Genomic DNA, 15,740 nt, shown 5'->3' with positions numbered 1-15,740 from the left:
GGCACATTGACTCTGAGGAAATCACTCAGTTTGCACTGGGGATGGCACAGTGCTGAAGTCGGGAATAACGAGGCTGGCACTGGGAACAGCTGGACATCCCATTTACACCAGGGACAAGGTGCCCACCCACATGCAGAGTCCTACCTGGTCCAGCTGCTTCTGGATCTTGCTCTGCTGCTCTGTCACCAGCTTCAGCTTCTCAGCATCAGCCTCGGGGAACTCCCGCCCGGCTTTCTTGGCCGTGCGCTGCTTGGCGCAGAGCGCCTTGCGGGACTTGCGGTGCGCCCCGATTTGCTCCTCCAGCACCTTCAGCTGCATCTGCAGCAGCTGCTGCGTGTGGAACAGCCACTCCTCGTACTGCCGCTGGTCAGCCTCGTCTGTGGCATGGGGAGAGGGCTCAGATCAGTGGGGACACCGGGTAAGCAGAGACCTTGGGTCATTGGGGACCCCGGGTAAGCAGAGACCCTGGGTCAGTGGAGACCCCAGGCAAGTGGGGACTCCCAGGTCAGTGGAGACCCCCAGGTCAGCAGAGATCTCAGGTCAGTGCAGACCCCCAGGTCAGTGGAGACCCCCAGGTCAGTGGAGACCCCCAGGTCAGTGGAGACCCCAGCCCCAGGGCCAAGGTGAGCCCTGTCCCACACCACACCAGCCCTGCCATGTCAGTACTCACTGATGACGCCCTGTGCAAAAGTTGGTGGGTTGGGGCGAGCCTGGGTTGGGTCTGTGCCACTCCGCTCCTGGAAGAAAGAGGAATGTTTGGGATACATGATGTGGATTTCTGTCCTCTCCCCACAGACTTCATCCCCTCAGAGAGATATAAAACCAACAGTTCTGGCCTGCCATTCCCAAGAGACCCTTGTAGACCCTCTGGACACCCCACTCACCTGCCCACTCCCTGCCAATAAGTGGTTCTGCATCTCAGAGACAGCCGGGCCCCCCGAGAGCCGCTGGGCCAGCAGGGAAACCTGTTGCCTTTTGGGGACACACACAGAGATGGGCTGTGAGCCAGAGCCAAAGCAACCTGCCTGCTCCACCCCGTGCCCCCAGATCCCCCTGTCTGTTACCTGTTCATGCCTGGGGCCACCCCGATGCTGCCCTGAGCCATCACCTTCTTGATGCCTTTCAGTGCCACCATCTTGGCCTTGGCAATGGGGTCCATGATGTCCTCGGCCGCAAACTTGTCCAGGTCTGTTGGGACAGAAACCACAGCATGTTCAGCCCTATGCACCCCACCCAAAAGGGCCCTGTGCTCCCCCAAAAAAATCACCCCCAGCCCTTACCTGTGTCTGGGAAGAAGCTGTTGGCCAACTGCTGCTGCATGACGAGCTGGGGGGGCTTCAGGCCCAGGCTGGGGGGCTGCACCCCGGCCATCGGCTTCTGCACCAGCACCTGCTGCTGGCTCTGCTGGGGCTGCCCCAGGGCCACCTGCACCCCGTGGGGGGATGACAGCACGTGGGGCTGCCCAGAGCCCATGCCCATGTGTGGGGCCAGAGCTGGGCCCTGCTGGGGTGCGTTGAGCCGGGGGGGCTGTGGTGGCAGCAGCGGTGGCCGGGCCACCAGCCCCAGCTGGAGGGGAGTCTGAGGGGTGCCCAGACGGGGTGGCTGCCCCTCGGGAGGCTGCCCAGATGCCCCTGTGTGCAGCATGGGGTGCCCTGGGGCTTGGAGGTGGGGGGTGCCACGGGGCAGGTGGGCTGACATCTGCTGCTTCTTCTGCAGCTCCTTCTTCTCGTGCTCCAGGAGGTCCTCGATGAGCAGGGGCAGCTCGCTGGCCACCAATGAGCTCTCCATCTTGTCCAGGTCATCTGCTGGCGAGTGCCGGGCACTGCCCAGCCCCAAAGCTCCACTGTCCAGCTCAAACTTCTCCAGCAAGGGGTTGCTCTGGCCACCCAGCTGGGCAGTTGCCAGCCCACGGCCAGGGCCGGTGTAGGGGTCCTTCTCCAGCACGGGGACACCAGCGTGGCCACTGTTGGAGAACTGAGTCATGCCGAGGCGAGTGGGGCCGGTGCTGGAGCTCAGGAGGGTCTGGCCAGGTTTGACACTCAGCCCCAGCGAGGCAGAGATTTTATCTGTGCCCTGCAGTGCTTCTGACTTGATGGGGGGGCCAGTGGTGGTGAACTGGCAGGGTGAGGTCTTCAGGCAGCCATCCTCCAGCTTGGGCTTGACATCAGTGGGCAGCGAGCCGGCCTTTGCCTCTGCACCCTGCGCCTTGAAAGTTGGGTCAGGGGCCAGCACAGTGCCCGTGGGGCAGGCAGAGAGTCCCAAGCCCATCCCAGACACCAGTCCTTCCTTGGGCACCTCCTGATCCTCCGCAGATGGGGTCACATCTTTGCTGTCCCCAGGGTCAGGGAGCTTCAAGGTGGGTGCTGGTGGCTCTGTCTTGAGCTGGGCCTCACGCTCTGCCTTCTCGTTGGCCGACTCCACCAGGCGCAGGTGCTCGTTGAAGATGTCCTTCTTGTCACCAGTGTCCAGCTCGGGGTCAGTGTAGGCCAGCAGGTCGAACTCATCACCATTCAGCAGGTCATCGAGGTGGGGGTCTGCTGTCTCCAGGCTGTCCAGGTTGTCCAAGTCATCATCCCCTTTGGCCACATCTGGATCCAGGCTAAGGTTGGCCAAATCATCATCATCTTCCAAGTCCTTGTGGGAGCCAAAGTCGTCATCCAGATCAGGCTCCACGGGCACATCGCAGGGCAGCCGCCCCCCCTCCAGGCTCAGGTGGCTTTTCCCTGGGGCCGGCGCAGGGTCTGGAGTGGGGCCATCCTTGGGACCCTCGGGGCGGAGGGTGGCACCGGAGGACAGGGGGCGTGGAGGGATGTGCTGCTGCAGCTCCAGGGTGGGTGCTGGCAGTGGAGGTGCCACCTTGGCGTGGGGCTGCTGGTGGCTGTTGCCCATCTCAGCTCCCTGTGGGGACGCGGGTGGCAGCGGTGCTGGAACCTTCTGGGATGGCAGCGCCTGCAGGGGCATGACGGGGGTGCACAGGGCCTGGGGGGTGCCCTCCTCCCCGGGCAGGAAGAATCGAGGCCGGGGCGCCTGGGGGGCAAAGGGAGATCCCACCACACCCCCGGGTCCTTTCTGCACGTTGTGTCGGAGCTCGATGAAAGGAGCGCCCAGGGCGGCTGGCGAGGGGGGCACGGCCTCGGCAGGGGTGGGCAGGCGGGTGCCCAGGCTGCCCATGGGGGTGGCAGCGGCCGGGGGGGCGAAGCGGGAGGTGACAGGGAGCCTCAGGGCTGCCACGGCCGCTTGTTGCTGCTGCTGCTGCTGCCAGAGGTGCTGCTGCTGCTGCTGCTGCGGGGATGGTGATGGGAAGACCCCACGGGGGTAGAAGGCCTGGGGGGGCCCCACCGCCGCCCTGGAAGACACCGTGGTGTTGGCACCAGCTTGGCACAGCCCCGACACGCCACGTCCCATCCCTCTCAGGCTGTGCCAAGCACCTGAAAACCCACAGCCATCCCCTCCCTCCAGAGTGATCCCCACGAGCTGGGGGTCCGGGTGTGATGTCTGCCAGCTCCCACCCGTGCATGCTGAGCCCGTGGCCCTGCCAGGGGGCACCCACCGCCCGCTGATGTCCAGCATGGCTGGCGTGGCCGCCGGTGGGGGCCGGGAGAGCCGCTCGTCCTGCGTGAACGCTGCCTGCACCATGACGGAGCCAGGCAGCTTCCCAGCGCCTGCTGCCGTGGCCAGAGTCCCGAGCAGAGCCTTGTCCTGCAAGAAGGAAGGAAAAAAGAGTCACCCATCCATCAGCCACATCCCCCTCCCTGTGTCCCTCCATCAGCCACATCCCCCCCTGTGTCCCACCATCAGCCACATCATCCCTCTTGTCCCTCCATCAGCCACATCCCCCCCTCTGTGTCCCACCATCAGCCACATCATCCCCCTTGTCCCTCCATCAGCCACATTCCTCCACCTCATGCCCCACCACCAGCCATATCCCCACCATGCCCCTCCATCAGCTGCATCCCCCCATGCCCTTCCATCAGCCACATTCCCCTGCCGTGCCCCTTCACCAGCAACATTCCCCTGCCATGCCCCTCCATCAGCCACATCATCCCCCTGTGCCCCTCCATCAGCCACATCCTCCCCATGCCCACCGTGCCCCAGGTCTCCCACCTGTGCTGGCTGGTACGGGGCCATGCCCCGGCTCAGCTCGAAGCTCTGCCCGCTCTCAGGTGCCCAGCCAGCTGGTGAGGAGGAGGCGGCAGCAGCCGCGCTCTCCTTCTCCTGCCGAAGGCTGTTCCTCTGGATCTGCTGGCGGATGAGCAGCTCCCGGAGCCGCTGGCGCTGAGAAAAATTCAGAGTTAGAGCCCAGAGTGGCAACAGGACCAAAACCAAAAACCAACCATACACAGAGTGGTCATTGATGCCTTCACAGCCCATTTTTCCCTTTCATTCTCTCCCAAACCCAAAGGGATGCAACCAGATCCCAGGAGAGACCTCACCTGTCGCTGCTTCTCCAGCTCCGACTGGCTCATAGTGCCCAGAGCCCCATCCTGGGCACCAGGCAGCTCTGCCAGGTCCCGGTTTGGGGGTGCTGAGAGCCCTGCAGCCACCTCCTCCCTCTTGTCGGCCGTCAGTCCCAGCGCAGCGCGGGGCAGGAAGGCTCCAGAAGGGTCCTGCTGCTGCGGGGGAGCCGGGGGCTGCGGCGGCAGCACCGACGGGGGCCGCAGGGGCGAGAGGCTGTAGGAGTCAGGGGCGGCAGTGCCAGGGCCCAGCGGGCTGCTGGCCTGGTGGAAGCTGGGGGACGAGGCGTAGGCCGAGCTCTGGGGCTTCCCAGAGCCGTAATGGCTGTTGATCCCGTGGGGCTGGTGGGATGGGGAGCCCTTGAGTGGCTCTGAGACAGCTGGGGGGAAGGTGAAGCGCATGGGGGGCTGGCTGCCCGGGAAAACGCTGGCACCAGGAGAGCGGGCAAAGGGTGGCTGTGGCCCTGCTGCTGCCTTGGCATGGGGGTCACCTGCTGGGGCGCCCCCAAAACCTCCGCCAGCCGCCCCCACTGATTTGAACCCCGGCTCCGGCATCTGTGGACGAGGGGGTTTGTGCAGTGGGGTGAAGGGATCCCGGGATTGTGGCCGGGAGGGCGGCTGGGAGTAGGGATCAGGAGATTGGAAGCGAGGGGTGACTGGGGACTGGCAGAAGGCTTCGTTGGAGAGAGGGCGGGGGGTTAGGGGCGACTGGGAGCTGGATTGGGACTGGGGGCTGGCGGGGATGCGGGAGAAGGGCTCAGAGGGCAGGGAGCGGGGCGGGAGGGCACAGCAGGCCTCGGGGGGCTGCAGCCGGGGCGTCAGCGGGGGCTGTGAGTAGGGGTCCAGGTAGGGAGACTGACGGTACAAATCGGGGTGGCCTGGGGGTGAGGGGGCCAGGGGATGGGGGTCAGGGGGCCGGTGCCCCAGCCCCGGGCTCTGCGGCTCTACCTGAGAGACCCGTGGGGTCATGGGGGCTTTGAAGACGTCGGCCGCCTTCAGCTCCGCAGCCGAGAGGTGGGGGCCACCTGGGGAGTCCCCATAACCCATGGCAGAAGCATAGCCAGGTGAGCAGACCCCCAGGCTTCCCCCATCCTCCTTCTTCACATCCAGACCCTTCTTCTGCTCCCCAAAAGGCAGGGGAGAGAGCAGGGCCTCAGGGGGCCGTGCCCCAGGACTCCCTGGCACCGAGAGGTTGTCCAAGGAGGGGCACCGGGGCTTCAGGAAGGGGTCAGGGGTGCCAGGTTGGTGCCGGGGGGTGCCAGGCGGGGTGGGGTGGAAGTCAGGGGGAGCACGGGGGGCTGTGAGGGGCTGGGGCTGGCTAGGGAAGGGCTGGAAGGCAGCCCCCGATGTGGGGCTCTGGCCCAGGGGCGAGGGGAAGCGAGGCTCCAGCGCGTAGGCGGGGGCCGCGCCGTAGGGATCGTGCGAAGGCACTTGGGCAGGGGACTGGGGCGGGAGCTTGAGGAAGAGCTCACTGGGAGACTCAGGTCCCCCTCCAGCACCCGCTGGGGGCTTCAGGAAGCCCTCGCCGGTGGCGGGGGGGCTGCTGATGTAGACGGGCTGTGCCCCCGGCGGCGCCGGGATCCGCAGGTGCAGCGAGGGCCTCTCAGGCTTGCGCAGTCCCTCCCCTTTGGTCTGCTTGTTGATCTGGCTCTCGGCCTGCTGCAGAGAGAGCCAGGCTGTCAGCGCTGTGGGAGCCCTCCCGCCCTCCCCACGGGTTGGGCACGGGCTGGGGCGGGCACAGCAATGTCCCCCAGGGCTGGGCCGGGGCCGCCGGGCACCTCCCCGCGCCTCACGTACCTTCTGCACCTTGTTGATGCGATGAGCCGCCCGGTTATCTTTGGCCTTTTGCTAACAAAGACACGAAGCCAGCTGACTTGCAGCCCCCCGGTGCCCCGGCCCCACCACCCCACTGACCTCCTGGCACTCACCAAATATGGAGCTTTGTCCGTGGCAGGGACTTTCCTCCAGAGCTTCATGATCTGTTTGCAGCGGCTCGACCAGTCTGGGAGTCCAGTACGAGCAGATACAGGGGAGGAAAGCAACGTTAGCCCGGACCTGAGGAGCACACTCCTATCCTTGGTGGGTCACTGTCCCACCCTCATGTGAAGGGACAGCCCAGGAAACAGAACTGAGACCCCCTGCCCACTTTAAAGAACACTTCAGTGGCAGAACAGCTGGGATGTCCCCTCAAAAAAGGAACCAGGGGAGTCACACTCCACCCATACCCTCAAACCCTCACCCCAAAGGGGCAGCTGCAGCCCCCCCAGAGCCCTACCTGGATAATCCTGCTTGAGGTTGGGGAAGTTCATGTTGGCGTAGAGGACAGGGGAGATGGTGGAGAGCTCACCCAGCTCCTCGTCCTTCTCCCAGCGCTGCAAACTGCGCTGGTTGTAGGACAGCCCGTCACCCTCGCCCTCCGTCGTGGGCGTCGTGGGGGTCGAGGGGGTGGTGGCGGCCGAGCTGCTGGCCCAGGGGCTCTCGGGCTCGCAGTGGTCTGGGCTGAAGAAGCCACTCCGCTCCCTGGGTGGAGAGGAGCGTCACAGGTTGTCAGGTTGTAAGGAAGAGTGGGTCTCAGGACACCCTGTATTTCAGTTCCTCCAAAGAGGGGACCCCCAGCTCCTCTAAGTACCTGTTATCAAGGAATGGGGACTGGCAGACCCCCGAGTATGAGTCCAAGGAGACAGATCCAGAGAGTGAGCCCAGGGAAACGCTCCCTGTGAGGGAAACAAGATGGGTTGCAGGGAAAGCAAAGCTAGGGCACAAACCTACATCTACCCTGGGGGTCCAAACAACTCCCAGACAGCACAACACCCAAATTCTTTCCTAGATTCACCCCCACAGCAACAGAGAATACCCAGGAGCCTGTGCTCTCAGATACCACAGGCACCATTGAGCGAGTGAGTTTGGCTTTCCTGAGGCTGGAAACAAGCCCTGCCCTTCACCACACACTCCAGGGACCTCCTGGATGATGGGGGCTCTGCCAATTCCACCCACCCTGCCCCGAGAGCTGCAGGTCTCCTTGCAGGAACGGCCGCTGTGCTCGGCTGGGGTCCTGCCCGGCCTCCATCCCCGCGGCCACGCAGTTGAGGGGCTGCTCCCCGCGCTCCGCCGAGCCCAGCACGTCCTTGAAGAGTTGCTGCACATCTTTGCTCTCCATCTTGGGCAGCTCTGCAGAGGCAAACGCAGGAGGAGCTGGGTGCAAATACCACACTGATGGGGAGAAACCTCGGGGTCACGGTCCTGGGACCCCTTCAGCAGAAGAGGGGGCACAGGATGGTCTCACCTTCCGTGGGGATCTTGTCGAGGTCAGAGCTTAGTGCTCCCTCGCCTGGGGTGGCCGGTTTTTCAGTGTCCCCACGGTCTGGGGAATCCTTGGGCTCGTCGGCCCCTGAGGAAAAATCAGGAAGTGCCCTGAGCCCCCTGGGGACCCCCTGCTCAGGGTTGGGGACCCCCATGGAGCAGCCCCCGCCACCCAACAAGGGACACGAGTGCCTCGGTCCTCCAGCGGCGCCGCGCCACAAGGGGGCGCTCTAAGCACCACTCTATGGTCACCGGCATCATGGGACTGACCATAGAGCTCAGCCCTGCCTAGAGCGGATCCCTCAACCATAGAGCTTGGTCTCGGTGGCTGTAGGCGCCCTGTGCCCCGTGGAGGACTCGGCTCTGGGGGTCCCACAGGGGTCTCACCCAGCTCCTCGGCCTTGGCGTCGTCCTTGCCATCGTCATCGGGAGCGGCGGCGCTGCCGTCAGTGCTGTCGTCGCCTGCAGGGTAGCCCAGGATTCAGTGAGCAGGGTCAGGATCCCCCCCGAGCCCCAGCGTCCTCCATCAGTGGTGATGGCCGCCCCTCACAGCCCTCGGCCTTCTCCAAGGAGCCTCAGAGCCCCCGGTAGGGATCCCCAACAATCCCAGCAACCTCCGATAGCCCCTCAAGACCCCCAAAAACCCAGGGACCCTGAACAACCCCCTCAGCCATTCCCAGCCATCCTGGGGACTTCCAACAAGGTCCAACAAACCCAGGGACCCGTATTAACCCCAGGGACAACCCCCAACAAACCTCAACAACCCCAGCGACCTCCAATATCCCCTCAAGACCCCCAACAACCCCAGGGGTCCTGAACAACCCCCTCAGCCATTCCCAGCCACCCTGGGGACTCCCAACAACTTCCAAAAACCCAGGGACCCATATTAACCCCAGGGACAAGCCCCAACAAACCCAAGGACCTCCAACCCCACTAGGAACCTACAACAACCCGTCACTAACCCCTGTAACCACCCCATCCTGGGTTGCAGACCCACTCCTGGCCACACTCACCTCGGGGGTGGGTAGGGGTCTCCCTCCTGTCCAGGGTGCCCCCCTGCAGTGCCCCAGCGAGGTTGGGGTCCCCCTTGGGCCTTGGGGCACCCTGGCCCAAGGCGGGGCGGGCGGCCCCATCCCCAACCCCGCCTGCTGCCAGCAGTGCCTTGCGGCTCAGGTCCATCAGTGCCTTCCCAAAAAACGCCTCCTGCAATGGGAGGGTTCTGTCAGCATGTGGGGGTACCCCCATCCATCCCCCCACCCACCTCCAGCTCCCCCATCCATCCCACCTGCAGGTACGGGGGGAACATGTCCTCCAACTTGCTCTTCTTCCGTCCCCGGCGCTTCTTCTTCTCGTCCCCCTCTCCCGAGCCTGGATCCAGGCCAGCCTCGGCTGGGACGTCACCAGGAGCCCCTGCAAAAGCCCCCCCAGCAATGAACACCCACCCCCCAAAAAGGGTCTGGGGATGGTCCTGTGCCACTGGTGAGGTGCAACCTGAGGGGCCCTGCACATCCCTGGCGGTGAGAAGGGAATGGGAAATGGAGGCAATGGAAGGTGTGGGAAGGGGTGGAAGGAAGTGGCAGAAGGAAAAGGGGGAAAGGGGGGAAAAAGGAGAAAAGGGGAAAAAAAAGGGGAAAGGGGGGAAAAAAAGGGGGAAAAAAGGGGGGGAAAAAGGGGGGGAAAAAGGGGGGGGAAAGGGGGGGGGAAAGGGGGGGGGAAAGGGGGGGGGAAAGGGGGGGAAAGAAGGGGGAAAAAAGGGGGAAAAAGGGGGGAAAAAAGGGGGGGGAAGGGGGGAAGGGGGAAAAAAAAGGGGGAAAGGGGGAAAAAAAGGGGAAAAAAGGGAGAAAAAAAAGGGGGGGAAAGTGGGGGGAAAAAAGGGGGGGAAAAGGAGAAAAAGAGGGGAAGAAAGGGGGGGAAGGGGGGAAAAAAGGGGGGGAAAAGGGGAATCACTGGGCCCTACCGTCCTCAGGGTGTCCCTCGGTGCTCAGCCCCTCACGCCCCACGTCTGGCAGCACTGCTGAGACCTTCTTGAGCCGCGTGTGGGACTTGCGCTGCCTCACCATGAACCCACCGATGCCTGGGGGGCAGAGAAGGAGTGGGGATCACAGTGGGGTCACAGAAGAGCCCAGAAGGATTCAGGGCCTGCAGGACACTGCAGGACACTCACCAGGTCGGTACGGTTTGCGCTTCCTCTTCTTGCACTCCTCAGGATCTTCCAGCCCCTTCCCCGAGTCCCCATCAGCTCCAACATCGCGGTCAGGGCTGGCCGGAGCCTCCAGCTTGATCTCACACTCCATGTGCTCCACACCCACTGCTGGGGGGTGCACGTTAGTGGGACCCCCTGACACCCCAACACTGCCACCCCCCCGCTCTCCCAGCAGGAACACCCACCATCAGCTTTGAGCAGCTCATCGGTGTCCAGGTCACCGTCCTTCTTGTCCTCAGGGCCCAGGGGGTCTCCCCCCTCCAGCCCCCCATCCCCGTTGAGGGTGCCTGGGCGGCCCTTGCGCTGCCGCCGCTTGTGCAGGGGTGACAGGGTCAGGTTACGCAGCACGGCCATCCCCGTCTCCGTCAGCCACACGCCCTCGAAGCGGAAATACTGCGGCTCTGAGGGGACAAACACCAGCGTTGGGGACACATAGCAGCACTGGGTGCAAGGCCAGATGATGGCACAGCCCTGGGAAGCCCAGCAGGGCACTGTACGTACCTGGATCCTTGGCTTTGATCATCTCTGCAGAAGGCGCGGGCGCTGTGGCAGGAAAGCAGAGGAGCAGGTGAGTCCCACACCCCTCAAACGCCCCCCCAGATCCCCCAGAGTTCCCCCTGCCCCATGAACTCACCGGGTTTGACCACATAGGGCTGGCAGGCGCTGCAGTCAAAACCTTCATCCGCAGCCTGCTCCACCTCCTCCTCAGTGAAGAGGCTGTCACACGCGGCGTGCAGCCACCTGTGGGAAGCATGGGGGACCCTCAAACGCCACAGCCTCCCCCTGGAGGACCCCAAATTCGAGCCTCTGGAGCCCAGGGCACGGTGCTCACCGATCGCAGTGCCGGCACTGGATGAGCAGATCGTCCTCCACGTATTTCTCACGGCAGAAGGGGCAAACAACCAGGCTGGCACAGGGTGCACAGTGGGTGTAGTTGTTCTGCCACTCGCAGTGGAAGCCAGGGGATGCAGCCCCACACTGCACACAGCACACGCACCTGCAGAGAGGTGCCCAAAGGGTCAGCACCCCAAATTTAGACCCCAAATTTGATCCCCTCGTGTCCCCCCACACACCACTTGCACTTCCAGCCACCCTTGGGCACGGTCTGCAGCGGAGGGTCCAAGCAGTAGGTGTGGTAGCTGATGTCGCAGTCGTCGCAGAGCAGCAGGCGCGAGGGGTCCGAGGCTTTGCCGCACACCTCGCACACGATGCACTCCACGCAGCGCCAGCCCTTCAGCAGCATCACCTTGGTGATCTGGGGACGTGGCAGGGCACCCACGTGAGCCCTGGGCACGGCCACGAGGGTCCCCAGGCTCGCTGTGGCTGTGGGGAACCCCACATCCACACCCCAGGGCTTGGCATGGACATGCCAGAGCACAACTCAACACACAAGGACAGGCCAGGCATGACCTTGTGTGTCCTTGGAGGGCACAGCCCAGTTCTGGGGTGAGGCTGGGGGTACTGGGCCCCCTCCTCACCTTGCTGTTGACACAGTAGGGGTGGTAGCACTGGGAGCACTGGGAGCAGGCGAGCAGGTGCCCCTCAGCCCCGCGCCCGAAGCTGCCGCACACCACGCACATGTCCTGGGGGGGAGAGGTTGTGAGTGAGGAGACACAGCTGGCAGAGGAGAGACAGAGTCTGTCCCACCCTGTCCATCTGTCCATCCTGCCATGCCCTGGTTACCTGCATGAGCACAAACTTGTCTGTGTTGGAGAAGAGGACGACTGTGTTCTGCATGGTGTCATCATCGTCCTCATCCTCCTCCTTGCTGGGCGAGCTCTCCACATCAGCGAGCTGAGGACAGAGAGGGAGGCTCAGCACTGAGGATGCCCTCTCTGTGTAGTCTGGGGGGCACCAGGAAGATGCAGGGCCAGCAGAACCCCTCCCCAGGGGGAAGCTCTGTACCTGCCCTATTTTTTGTGGTGAAGCCCCCAGACTCAGCAAAGGTGCAGGCATAAGACCCCAACCCACCCCACACTAAGGGCTCTTAAGCCTTTCCATGGGTGAGATGATAGGGAAGGGGATGGGGAAGACTCTCAACAGCTCAAGGATTCCCTGGATCCCACTCTGCCCCAGCCCAGCCTTACTGCTAAGGTGTCAACAGACGAGGTGGTCGACTTCAGGCGTGCACGGCCTCGGCCCCGGCCCCCGTGGGAGCCACCTCGGGGGCGTCTCCGCCCAGGGAAGCTGCTGCTGCGACCCTGTGGCCAACGGGAGAGGGGAGTTCCAGCACTGGGAGGCCCAGTGGGACCCCCATGCCAGGGCAGCAGAGGGGCACTGCCCCCATCCCACCCCAGCATGCGCTCAGCCCTCGCCTACTTGCTGCCCAGTGAGGGGATGTGGCCCCAGCAGGGCGCTCAGGGCGAGGGGTCCCCCCAGGATTGTGGTGAGGGGAGTCCCCCTATACCTGCTTGACACGGGAGCGCCCCGGGGAGCTGCGGCGCCGGCTCTTGTCCCCGTCCCCCTTGGCTGCTGGCTCGAAGAGCAGCGAGTCATCGGTCTCAGCGCCCAGGGGCAGCGACCCAGCGTCCTCCTTCTGCAGGCTGGCGTCAGCAGAGGCCGGGCCCAACTCAGGGGACAGAGACCCCCCACCCTCAGGGTCTGGGGACCCCAGCAGCGGCTCCGAGCCGGGGAAGCTGCTGCTCGTGTCCCCCTGGCTCAGGTTGGAGATCTCGTTGAGGATGTCGGGCCGTGGGCGCAGCGCGGGGGGCTCGGGGCACCCCTCGTCCCCGTGGCCCAGCAGCTTCTCACTGGTAGTGCACACCTCCATGGGGGTCTCAGGGCCCAGCTCCTCCGCTTCCAGGAGCAGGGGGGACCCCGAAAGGGACCCCTTGACTTCAGGGTCCCCCCCAGCCCGGCTTTCTTCCAGGGCATCCTCCTCGCTGAGTGGCGGGGAGCTCCCACTGGTGCCCTCCCTCTCCAGCCTCGGTGCTTCTTCTTCCTCCTCTTCCTCCTCCTCAGGCAGGCTTGGGAAGGGCCCCAGCTCAGGGGCTGGGCTGCCCTGGGGGGCATCTCCAGGGGGGCTGGCTGGGGACTCCCCCTCGGCACCGGCCATCTCCATCTCCTCATCCTCAGGGGGCTCGGCGGGGGCCAGGGTGACAGCGGGAGAACCCAGGGGTGGCGGTGGGGAGCCAGGGGGGTCGGTGTCCATGGCCATGCCAGGGCTGCCAGGGGGCTCAGGCAGGGCTGGGGTGGGGGGCTCGAGCACCTCGTCCTCCTTGGCATTAGGGGAGAGCGCTGGGGTCCGTGCAGGTGAGATGGCACGGAGAGCTGGGGGTAGAGAGAGGGGGAAGAGTGAGATATCACAGCCCCCCCAGAGACACCCACCCCCCAACCCCAACCCTGGTGTTTCCCCAGACCCACCTGGGGGAGCTGAGGGTGGGGGTGTCATCTCAGGGGGCAGAGAGGGCTCTGGCTCCAGCTCCATCTCCTCCTCGGGGAGCACCTCTGGAGCCAGGGCTGGCGCTTCCTCTGCCACTGTCACCTCAGGGAGGAGACCTGGGGGACAAGGATGGGGTGAGGGAGTGTGAGGATCCCCTCCATCCCCCCTGTGCCACCCAGCCTGGAATTGAGAGGCAAGACTTCCCCCCCACAGCTCCCAAAGTACCCCAAGAGAAGGAATACAGGAATGAGGCAAAGCCCCAGGTGCAGGACCCCCACACCTAGCGGAGACAACAGGAGGGAAAAGAGGACAGTGAAAAGTGCCCAGATTACCTGGTGGTTTCAGGTCCTCCTCGGGGGGCAGCTCGCTGGGGACTGGCTCTTCAGGGGGCAACTCAACGAGGGGGGGCTCTTCAGGGCTCAGCTTCTCGGGGGGCAGCGCTTCGGGAGGAGGGTCCTTGGGGAGCAGCTCGATGGGGGGAGGTTCACTGGGGGGCAGCTCCTCAAGGGGCAGCTCCTCGAGGGGTGGATTGTTGAGGGGCAGCTCATCGAGGGATGGCTCATTGAGGGGTGGCTCTTCAAGGGGAGGAGGTTTGGGGGGTGACTCATTGGGGGGCAGCTCATCAGGGGGTGATTTGTCAATGGGCAGTACTTCGGGGGGCAGCTCATGGGGGGGTGACTTTTCAAATGCTGGTTTCTCAGGGGGCAGCTCAGCAAGGGGAGAGACATCGAGGGGCAGCTCATTGTGGGATTCACTGGGGGGCAGCTCCTCGAGGGAGGGTCTGTCAGGGGGCAGCTCAGCAAGGGATGGTGTCTCAAGGGGCAGCTCCTCACAGGGAGGCTCCTCGGGGGGCAGCATGAGAGGAAGGGGCTCCTCAGGGGGCTGCACTTCAGGAGGCTGAATGTCAGAGGGCTGCGTGTCAGGGGGCGGCTGATCGAGGGGCAGATCATCTGAGGGAAGTTCTCCTGGGGGTTCCTCACTGGGGGGCACCTCCACAGAGGCCAGCTCGCCAGGAGGAGACTCAGCATTGCCTGGGAGAGCCTCCTTGGGGTCTGGGGGTGCCTCTTTGGGGTCTGGGGGTGCCTCTTGGGGGTCCACGAGGGGCTGCGTCTCCTCATCACACCCCACAGGCTCCAGCTCAGGCGGGGGCACGGGCGCATCCGTCGAGTTGCTGGGGACAGGGGACTCTGACCTGGGATGGGGGAACCTGGGTGAGAGGACAGCGCTCAGGCCACCCCGTCCCCCCACCCACAGAGGGCCTGAGCCCCCTCCAAAGCAGCACCCCCATCCCCACTCACATCTGGGCAGGTGGATCAGGCTGTGGTGAGGGTTCTGGCGCCGTGGGGACATCGGCCGTGGCACGGCGCTGCTGGCAGTCCCCACACACCTCCGAGCCCAGGGACCACTGGCAGCTGGAGTCGGGGTGCTGGCCACAGTCTGAGCAGACCCAGCAGCTCTGGGGGGAAGCAGAGATGTGTCAGGGGGTGCAGTGGGGGGCAGGCACCCCGCACCCCCAAGTGAGAGCAGGACATACCTTGCACTTCCAGGAGCCGGTGGGGAGGCCCTGGGTGGCTGGCTCCGTGCAGGAGGTGTGGTAGCCCTTGTCACACGCCTCACACACCAGCATGGCAGAGTCCTGGCCGGGCTGCCTGTAGGGCAGAGGAGCAAGCGAAGGCTGGGACCCCTCCTTGGGTGCACACCCCCTTCCCCACCGCAGGTCTGGGGGCTCACCTGCAGGTTTGGCACACTTTGCACTGGGGGCACTGCCAGCCCGAGCGCTTGCGAGGCGTCAGGGAGATGTTCAGGCAGGCCCCGTGGAAGTGCTGCCCGCAGCTGGTGCACAACACCAGGTCCTGCAGCTCGCCCGGCCCCTTGCACACCGAGCACCGCGCGTCCTCTGTCAGCCACGAGAAAAGGGGATCAGGGCTGCCTGCTCATGGGGTTCCACCCTGCTGGGAGCAGGGCAGGAAGGTCCCAGCACCCAGGGGGGTGTCCCCAGCCCCACGCACCCATGTCCACGGCCTCAGGCACGTGCTCGGGGCAGAGCAGCCGCAGGGTCTTCATGGACTGGAAGCAGCCGCTGGCGGCGGCGCAGGGGAAGTGGTAGAGGCGGGAGCAGCCGGTGGCCGCCCGGCACGGGATGGTGGCCCCCGCCCGCCCGCAGCGTTCACATTTCTGTGGGCAGAGGAGTCCAGGGGGTCAGCAAGTCTGCAGCAAACCCCGCCATCCCCCTGAACCCCCTTTGGGATCTGCTCACCTGTGAGATCCCTGAGAAAACAGCTCTGGCCACGCCGGCCACCTCCGGCCCCGCACCGGCCGCCCAGGCCGCACACCAGTGGTGCACCCAGCAGTGCCCTGTGGGGACGGGGAGTCAGGGACAGCTTGGGGACACGCAGGTGGC

General features: G+C 64.8%; 1 protein-coding gene across 1 annotated transcript in view; it reads right to left on the bottom strand.

Annotated features, from left to right (window-relative positions):
- KMT2D (lysine methyltransferase 2D) overlaps positions 1-15,740 on the bottom strand; it is a 28,274-nt gene that overhangs the window by 11,850 nt on the left and 684 nt on the right. Inside the window, exons 4-38 of the mRNA XM_066567568.1 lie at positions 15,597-15,694; positions 15,349-15,514; positions 15,071-15,236; positions 14,874-14,988; positions 14,638-14,795; positions 13,672-14,531; positions 13,321-13,455; positions 12,365-13,227; positions 12,045-12,158; positions 11,641-11,751; positions 11,436-11,540; positions 11,031-11,212; positions 10,790-10,954; positions 10,592-10,698; positions 10,459-10,500; positions 10,143-10,358; positions 9,919-10,062; positions 9,712-9,828; positions 9,040-9,164; positions 8,768-8,957; positions 8,142-8,216; positions 7,738-7,842; positions 7,449-7,622; positions 7,084-7,168; positions 6,730-6,974; positions 6,383-6,456; positions 6,252-6,302; positions 4,434-6,113; positions 4,105-4,275; positions 3,551-3,699; positions 1,281-3,346; positions 1,065-1,188; positions 885-972; positions 671-737; positions 145-377 (exon numbers count right to left, since the gene is read on the bottom strand). Of these exons, the coding sequence (XP_066423665.1) occupies positions 145-377; positions 671-737; positions 885-972; positions 1,065-1,188; positions 1,281-3,346; positions 3,551-3,699; positions 4,105-4,275; positions 4,434-6,113; positions 6,252-6,302; positions 6,383-6,456; positions 6,730-6,974; positions 7,084-7,168; positions 7,449-7,622; positions 7,738-7,842; positions 8,142-8,216; positions 8,768-8,957; positions 9,040-9,164; positions 9,712-9,828; positions 9,919-10,062; positions 10,143-10,358; positions 10,459-10,500; positions 10,592-10,698; positions 10,790-10,954; positions 11,031-11,212; positions 11,436-11,540; positions 11,641-11,751; positions 12,045-12,158; positions 12,365-13,227; positions 13,321-13,455; positions 13,672-14,531; positions 14,638-14,795; positions 14,874-14,988; positions 15,071-15,236; positions 15,349-15,514; positions 15,597-15,694 (9,566 nt within the window). The remainder of the gene's footprint in view (positions 1-144; positions 378-670; positions 738-884; positions 973-1,064; positions 1,189-1,280; positions 3,347-3,550; positions 3,700-4,104; positions 4,276-4,433; positions 6,114-6,251; positions 6,303-6,382; positions 6,457-6,729; positions 6,975-7,083; positions 7,169-7,448; positions 7,623-7,737; positions 7,843-8,141; positions 8,217-8,767; positions 8,958-9,039; positions 9,165-9,711; positions 9,829-9,918; positions 10,063-10,142; positions 10,359-10,458; positions 10,501-10,591; positions 10,699-10,789; positions 10,955-11,030; positions 11,213-11,435; positions 11,541-11,640; positions 11,752-12,044; positions 12,159-12,364; positions 13,228-13,320; positions 13,456-13,671; positions 14,532-14,637; positions 14,796-14,873; positions 14,989-15,070; positions 15,237-15,348; positions 15,515-15,596; positions 15,695-15,740) is intronic.

This window comes from Molothrus aeneus, chromosome 30, assembly GCF_037042795.1.
Source record: "Molothrus aeneus isolate 106 chromosome 30, BPBGC_Maene_1.0, whole genome shotgun sequence".
Taxonomy (NCBI): Eukaryota; Metazoa; Chordata; class Aves; order Passeriformes; family Icteridae; genus Molothrus; species Molothrus aeneus.
Note: the sequence above shows the minus strand (reverse complement) of the source record. Positions and strands in the feature narration are given on the sequence as shown.